Source organism: Lupinus angustifolius, unplaced genomic scaffold, assembly GCF_001865875.1.
Source record: "Lupinus angustifolius cultivar Tanjil unplaced genomic scaffold, LupAngTanjil_v1.0 Scaffold_7_23, whole genome shotgun sequence".
Classification (NCBI taxonomy): domain Eukaryota; kingdom Viridiplantae; phylum Streptophyta; class Magnoliopsida; order Fabales; family Fabaceae; genus Lupinus; species Lupinus angustifolius.
This window is the reverse complement of record NW_017717645.1, coordinates 1-8,130: the sequence shown is the minus strand read 5'-3', so window position 1 is coordinate 8,130 and position 8,130 is coordinate 1. Positions and strand designations below refer to the sequence as shown.

Here is an 8,130-nt window from a genome sequence, read left to right as displayed (position 1 = left end):
TTTGTATAGGAAATTTAGTGTAAAAATGAGAGAATGAAGTGATGTATTTATAGGAGAGTCTCACCCTCATCAAATCATAAAATTTAATGCAAAGTAAGTAGATTTAGACTATCATAGGTGATGTGTCGAATGGTGTAGAGTGAGAGGATTTGTTGAGTGATTTAGGGGATTTTGTGTAAGAGGATATCTAATTTTTCTTGTTTAACAAGCAAGCTTCTTACATGAAAGTGATGTGACCTTTTTGATGACACATTCTCGATTAAACCATTCTCAAGTGTTTTCGGCTAATACCAGGTCGGATAATAAAAACTCCCGATTTCGGTTTATGGTTAGAACTTCGAAACACGGAATTCGGAGTGAAAAATAATTAGAAATACGTTTTGGAAAAACTTGATGTCTATGTTGACTTAAAATAATATTTCGAATCCCATGGCGTAATTGAAATTCAATTCCGAGGTACGGAACTCAAAAACACATTATTGAGCCGAAATCGGGCCAATTTGGGCCCGACAATAGCTCAAAAACTTTCCGTCACAGAAAATTACGAACATTTACCAAAAAATAGGAAATCACAAAACAAGACTAACACTCAACTATAGTTTAGTCTAATTCAATACCGATTAATTTCTACAATTAGTCGTTGTTAAAATAAATAATTAATAAACCATATATAGAAAAATTCACGATGTTACATGTGAGACTAAAAATTAGGGCGTAAAATTTAATTCATGTTCCCAAGTTATGGTAGTATCTAGACTCACACTCTACGTTTTATTTGTTCTTGTTCCGGAAGTACCCGGACTTACATTTTTAGTTGTTCTTCAAGCCCATTTTAATGCTTTCCAAGTGCAGCAGCCTTCAAAAGTATTACTCTATAATATTATTATCTTAAGTTTGGTTTTTTAATGATATATTTATAATAAGATGATAATTTAGTGTATATTAATTTAGAATATTATAATTATAATTTCCATACGTTTTTAATCAAAGAAATTAGTGCTATTCATATCTTGCTGGCACAATATTCTTATATAAAGAGTGATTTACCTTTAACTCATATGCTTATCTTGTGCAAACAAACATTAAGAATATATAATTCATAGAGGTTGTGTAGTGTTTGTTGGAGATGGCTAAGCTTACTATAATAAAAATATTTCACCCTTTTCCTTTTACTTACAAGTTTATTTTAGTTAGCGTCACAATATCTATTTTCTTAACATTTACCTATGTATGATTCGCAAAATTTATCAACATTTAATCATAAATTTGATATTATATAATTAATGGAACACTTTGATGTTTATATCACATAATATGGTTATATTGTTTTAATATTTGAAAAGTTTTGCAACATATTAAATTAAGATTTTGATGAGAGTTAGCATGTCTAATTGTATAGAAACAATTTTTTTTATATTATTTTAATTGCTTCTCTTAGTTTTTCATCTGGGTGTTCTTCCATGTGGGAACTTTGTTTTTGAAATTTTAGGTACTTTCATGACAATTGAAGCAGGTCCAAAAAGAGGTGTTGCTCCTAGAGAAAGATGAAAAGACAATTATCTACAAGTGATTGCAATTTTGAAAAATGTAAAAGCGAATGTAAAAGAATATAAAAAGTAAAAAGTAATGTGGATTGAAATTGCAAAATCAGTGCAACTAAGACCAACCATTGTGTTTGTTCCTTTGATTGTTGAAGTTCGTGTACCCTTCTTAATTGTATAATGAATAAAGATCGTTTCTCAATTTAATTGGAACCCTGGACCTTCTAATTCTCACATTCTGGTTGGTTATGGCATGATGTTATTTAGGGTATACATAACAAAAATTGTTGTCCATTGTATTATTTACTAAAATATTCAAATTTTAAACATTAGCTCATTCCAAACATTTATTGTCTGTTATATTAACTATTCATTTACTAAATTAATCTGAAAAGATTATCTCATTCACATCATTTGTTTCCATTATGCCATTTTAAAAATTATTTGTTTTCATTAGGGTGGAAATGAGTCAAGTTGAATTTAGTTCAGCTCGTCTCATTAAAAATTGTTTGGAGTCATGTTTTAATCAAATTTCAATACAAAGTATTTTTTTCCAGCTTAAGACTGACTCTAAAGTTCTTCAATTTTTGAGTGAGTTAACATACTCAAATTTTTATATTTCATAAGCTTGAAAAATGATCATTAGAAAAGTGAAGCTCAAAGAATTTTCTCATATGCCTAGGCGCAACTATTTTATAATCTACAAATTTTCCCAAACATGATGTCTATGGATATTAAAAAAAGTATGATACATCTAAATGCACCATAAATACTAATGATTGCAAAATCTCAAGTTCGGGGGAGAGTAAGTAAATAACAAACCTCATACTTATCCATTGGATATTGTTCAAGTAAAAATATAAACAATAAAAAGTGAGGTAAAAAATCCATATAATGTTAGCCAATATTTTAAATAATAGTTGCGATTGAATTGAGGTTAACATGATCTCTAAGCGTATATTAATGTGTTTAGCACAATTCATATGTTATCATATAATGTGATCTATACTTTAAAACCTAGAAATTCATCATACTCTATCAACCACTTTCAATGAAGAATATAGATAGTTTAGAGGGACCAACCCATCATATTTATTAATGATCTGTATTGTTTGAAATGAGAAAAGTAATAGAAGTTACAATTTAGGTTTTTTGTTGCAGAGGATTGAAAGTAATTTGATGTTAGACTTTTTTTTCTAAGGCTTATTCTTCGTAGTTGATGTTGAAGTAAGAAGCCAATATATCATGGAATTTTTTATTAGTTGAAGAAGGTAGGGTGTCTTTCCTTTGATCATTTTCTATTTACATTTTTAATGAAAATAGAAAATAAAAATGAAAAAATATATATATATGGCAACAATATGTTTGACTTTGCTCTGTTAGGGTTTTGAACTTTCCAACATTCTTGGAGATTCCTGGAGATACTTGTACATCATGCCAACTGCTTTCATCCCTTGGAGTTTTTTAGACGGAGCTAAGCAAAAAAAGTCTAGAATCGAGGGTGAAGGAAAAGATCCACTCTCCATGAAGAAAACGTTTGCCCAAGCCTTGGGTTAAACATGTGATATAGCTTTGTCACAACTTCCCCATCCTTGCATCAAGGGAGATGCAGTGGCCATCAAAATACCAGAGGCGGAATATCAAGCAGGTTTACAAAGATGCAAATCACACTTACATGGCAGAATCATCTTCTCCAAGGGTGATACTCCAATGAAGTTCCTAGAGCTGAAAGACAAACTGAGCTCCCTGTGGAACATGATAGGCAACTAGAGTATGCTCTCATTAGGAAAAGGCTTCTAAGAGTTCTCCTTCTCATCCTTGGAGGACTTGAGGAAGATTTGTTCCATAGGTACTTGGAATCTCAAACCAGGTATTTTAAGATTGTTCCTATGGACCCCAGATTTCAACCTAAACCCGAAAAAAAAACTCACTCTCAGAGTTGGATAAGGATTACTGGGTTACCCCAAGAATATTGGAGCCCAAAAATAATTTTCTCAATCGCTGGACGAGTTGGTATTCCTATCTCTCTATATGGTGCAACAAGCAATAGGTCCTTTGGACACTTTGCAAAGGTTTTGGTGGAGATAGATCTCAAAGCGGATCTACCTAACCAAATATTTGTTGAAAGAGAAGGATTTGCCTTCCTTGTGGGTATTGAGTATGAAAATTTGCCACAAATCTGTTTAGGATGCAATGCAATTGGTCATGCAGCGTATCAGTGTAGGAGAGTTTCCAAGAAATCAGCTTCTGATGAACCAGCAAAAAATAAGCAAAATAATCAGAAATTCACACCCCCTAATCAGGTTAAGGTTAATGACTTGGTTATAGATTTGGATATTGACAACAAAGAAGATTTCAATCTGCAAAATTTGGAAAGAGTGGAGGATACTCCTATATTAAGCAATAACAATAATATGGAAGTCGTGCAGGAAACTTCCCCTGAATCTTCTAAGCAGGAAGTGAATATTAATCCTCATTTGGTATCAGAGGAGGAGTTTGTAGTAAAGGAAACTAGTGACATAGCTAACTCTGCAGCTGCAAACGATTTGAAAATTGTGGGCACATTATGGGGTGAGGAGGAAACTGATGAGGAAGACCAGGTTGAAGAAAGAAATTTCACACCTGTTATGAGTAGAGCCCAAAAGAAAAAACTGAGAAGAAAAGGTAGCCAGGATAGGATTCACTTCACCCGTAGGGGTGGTCATGCTAAAAGTGTGCAATGAAGATCATCTTCTGGAATTGCAGAGGATTGGGCGACCTCCCTACAAGGTTGGTCATTAAGCAGTTATGTCTTAGTCATAAGCTGGATCTTTTGTTTCTGGCTGAGCCTTTAATCAATATAAACTCAATAAACAATAAGTTTTGGAGGGATCTTCATCTGATTCCTTTTGCAGTTAATGAGAGAAATGATTTATTACCAAACCTGTGGGGAATTTGCAAAATTGGGCTCAACCCTGTGGTCATTTCTAATACTTCTCAATTGATTGCTATGGCAATCAACCTGGAGGGTTATGTTTCAATATTAGTGCAGTTTATGCTCACACTAATTACATACAAATAAGGGCTCTCTGGTTGGATATTAGTTCACTGATTCAAGCCAATCCTGGTCCTTGGTGTTGTATTGGTGACTTCAATGTGGTTCTTCGGGCTCATGAGTGCAAAGGGGCAAGATTGCCAGCTAGGCTTCCATCTGAGGAATTCAAAACTTTTTCTGATAGTTCTGAGCTTGTCCATCTGAACACTTCGGGGCAGTTTTTCACTTGGTCTAATAGGAGAAGAAGTGTGGCTCGCATTAAGAAAAGACTTGATAGAAGTCTTTGTAATGAGGAGTGGCTTAATTTATGGTCTACAACTTCTTGTTGTACTTTGCCAAGAGTCCTCTCTGATCATCATCCAATTTTGCTCTGTTCTGATTTTCAAACTCAAAAAAGGATTCAATCTTTCAAGTTTCATAGTATGTGGTCTTCTCATATGGATTGTAAAAGAGTCATAGCTGATACCTGGAACACCACAATTGTTGGCTGCCCTATGTTCATCTTGTCTCAAAAGCTCAAATTGCTGAAAAAAGAGCTTAAATGTTGGAATGTTAACATCTTTGGCAACATTCATGCTAATGTTAAGAAGGCTTTAAAAGCTGTGGAGACCATCCATAATGCAGGTAATCAGGATGATCAGGAAACTCAGGAAGAATAGGCCCAAAAAAATCTAATGCAGGCTCTTAATATGGAGGAATTATTCTAGAAAGAAAAAGCTAGATGTGATTGGCATGTCAATGGTGATAGGAATACTGCCTTCTTTCATAGAACCACTAAAATTAGACAGAACACTAATTCTTTGAATTTACTTAATGATGGGGACACAATTCTTACAAACAATGATGAAATTGGTAGGCATGTGTTGAATTATTTCCAAGATCTTTTTGCCACTGAGAATATCACATTGGCTTCTGATTTGATTCAATCCTCTATTCCTTCTTTGGTCTCTGAAGCTGATAATGCAATGCTAACCAACAAACCTTGTATGGATGAAATCAAAAAGGTTGTCTTTGCTATGAAAAGTGAAGGGGCTCCTGGTCCTGATGGATTTAGTGCATGCTTCTATCAAACTTATTAGGATATAGTAGGGGTAGATGTTTGCAATTCTGTTCTTCAGTTTTTCTCTCAAGGTTGGGTTCTGCCCAACATGAATTCAAATACTATCATTCTTATTCCTAAATCTCATGGTGCTAACAAAATTGCAGACTTCAGACCTATTGCTTTGGCCAATTGTCAATTCAAAATCATAACAAAAGTCATTGTTGATAGACTTTCAAATATTGCTGTTAAAATCATCTCTCCTCAAGCAAAGAGGATTCTTAAAGGATAGATACATAATGGATTGTGTTTGTCTTGCATCAGAAGCAACAAACCTTTTGGATTACAAAACTTTTGGTGGTAATATGATTGTTAAGTTCGATATCAAGAAAGATTTTGACACTCTTGATTGGAATTTTCTCCTCAAAACTTTACAGGCTTTTGGTTTCAACAATCAATTCATCAACTGGATTGAGGTGATCTTGCAATCTGCTAGGCTTTCTATCACTATCAATGGCCAGAAGGTTGGTTTTTTCAGTTTTAAGAGAGGGGTGAGACAAGGGGATCCTCTGTCCCCTTTGTTGTTTTGCATTGTTGAAGAGGTGTTTAGTAGAGGGTTGGCCAATCTTGTGGCTGAGGGCAAAATTACTCCTATTGCTGGTCCTAGAAGGTTGCAAACTCCTAGCCATGTGTTATATGCTGATGACATTCTCATTTTCTGCAAAGGCATCAAGAGAGAAATTATGTGCCTTAATACTCTTATCTCTGAATATGCTGATTGTTCAGGTCAACACATCAATGCTTCTAAATGCAAGTTCTACACTTCTAACAAGTGTCCTAGGAAAGTGGCTTTGTTAACCTCTTATTTCGGTTATTCTCATGGTCTGTTGCCTTTCACCTATCTTGGCATTCCTCTGTTTAAGGGGAAACCGAGGATAATTCACATGCAACCTATAGCTGATAGAATGGTGTAAAAGCTTGCTAAGTGGAAAGGTTCTTGCCTGACTATAATGGGCAGAGTTGAGCTTGTCAAATCTGTGATACATGGTATGTTAGCTTACTCATTCCATTTTTATGCTTGGCCTGCCCAACTCATTATGGATTTGGATAGGAAAAATAGGAATTTTATCTGGGCTGGTGATTGTGAGATCAGGAAATTATGAACAGTTAACTGGTTGAAAATCTGCACAACAACTACTGAGGGAGGTTTGGGTCTAAGATCTGTGAAAATGATGAATAAAGCTAGCCTTCTCAGATTGTCCTGGTTGATGCTTTCCTCTAGTCAAGACTGGGCCTACTTCTATAGGGAGAGATTTGGATCTCATTTCAGCCAAGCAACAAGATACTTTAAATCTTCAATCTGGCAGGGTATTAAATAGAACTGGGCAATGATGCAGAGCAACTCGTTATGTCTTATAGGGGATGGTAAAAATACTAATTATTGGAAGGACAATTGGTTAGGTACTCCTCTAATTCACTCTCTACAAATCCCTAAAGAGTGGCACTCAAGCCTTCATGCTAAGGTCTCTGATTTCATTGAGGATAACTTATGGGTAATTCCTAAGTCAATCAAAATTTTGCACCCTGCTATAGCCAAGCAGATTATAAAAACTTGCAGATCAAACTCAATTGATAGAATAGTTTGGCAGCATTCTGGTGACAGCATCCTAACCTCCAAGCAAGCCTATCTTCATTGCAACCCATCTAGCATGAAGCAAAATTTGTTCAAGCTTATTTGGTCTAAGGCTATTCCTCCTACTAAATCCTTCATTGTTTGGAGATGGATCCACCAAAGACTGCCTACTGATGACAATCTGCAGAGTAGAGGTTGTCACATAGTTTCTTGGTGTAGCATCTGCAAGTCAACCTTTGAGTCGTCTAATCATATTTTTCTTTCTTGCCCTCTGGCTGCTCAAATTTGGAATTGGATTGGCACAATATTCTCTTGTACAATCAACAAGAATTCTATTCATGAGCACCTTGACTCATATAACCATGGTTGGAGTCCTCAGCTTCAAGAAATATTTTACAACTCAGTCATTCTGGAAATAAGTGGCATTTGGTTTGCTAGAAATAAAAGCAGGTTTGAGGACAGCAACATAATCACTAGCAGAATCATATCCAACATTAAGGTGGACATTGCCTTGTCTGGAAAGCTTGTTTCAGCTTGTTCCAATTCAACCATCATGGAGTTCTCAATCATGCGTAGTCTGAACATTCAGATAAACATCAGACACAGTCCTAAGATGGTGGTAGTGACTTGGAAAAGTCCTCATATAGGATGGATCAAAGCAAACACTGATGGTGCAGCTTTTGGTTCTCCGGGTCAGGCTGCTGGGGTTGGAATCTTCAGAGATCACAATGGTGATTTCATGGGTTGTTATGCTGATTACTTGGACATAAAGAATGCTATTTATGCCGAATTTAGAGCAGCTTTGATGGCATTAGAGTTTGCTAACCAGAAAGGGTGGAAGTCGTTATGGTTAGAATGTGACTCCTCCCTAGTCGTGGATATT

General features: G+C 35.4%; 1 protein-coding gene across 1 annotated transcript; it reads left to right on the top strand.

Moving 5' to 3' along the window:
• The first annotated feature begins 3,430 nt into the window (after positions 1-3,430).
• On the top strand, positions 3,431-5,906 carry LOC109337510. Its single transcript, XM_019574490.1, has 4 exons — positions 3,431-4,253; positions 4,573-5,199; positions 5,455-5,613; positions 5,707-5,906. Exons 1-4 carry the CDS (start codon positions 3,431-3,433, stop codon positions 5,904-5,906), a joined length of 1,809 nt encoding a protein of 602 aa, XP_019430035.1.
• Positions 5,907-8,130: the final 2,224 nt, after the last annotated feature.

Excerpts from the sequence above, each read along its gene's own strand:
- LOC109337510 (XM_019574490.1), top strand. The coding sequence starts at position 3,431 with ATGGACCCCAGATTTCAACCTAAACCCGAAAAAAAAACTCACTCTCAG. Across the intron at positions 5,200-5,454 it reads GGAGACCATCCATAATGCAG|ATCTTTTTGCCACTGAGAAT; the intron begins GTAATCAGGATG and ends ATTATTTCCAAG. Across the intron at positions 5,614-5,706 it reads GAAAAGTGAAGGGGCTCCTG|GTTGGGTTCTGCCCAACATG; the intron begins GTCCTGATGGAT and ends TTTTCTCTCAAG.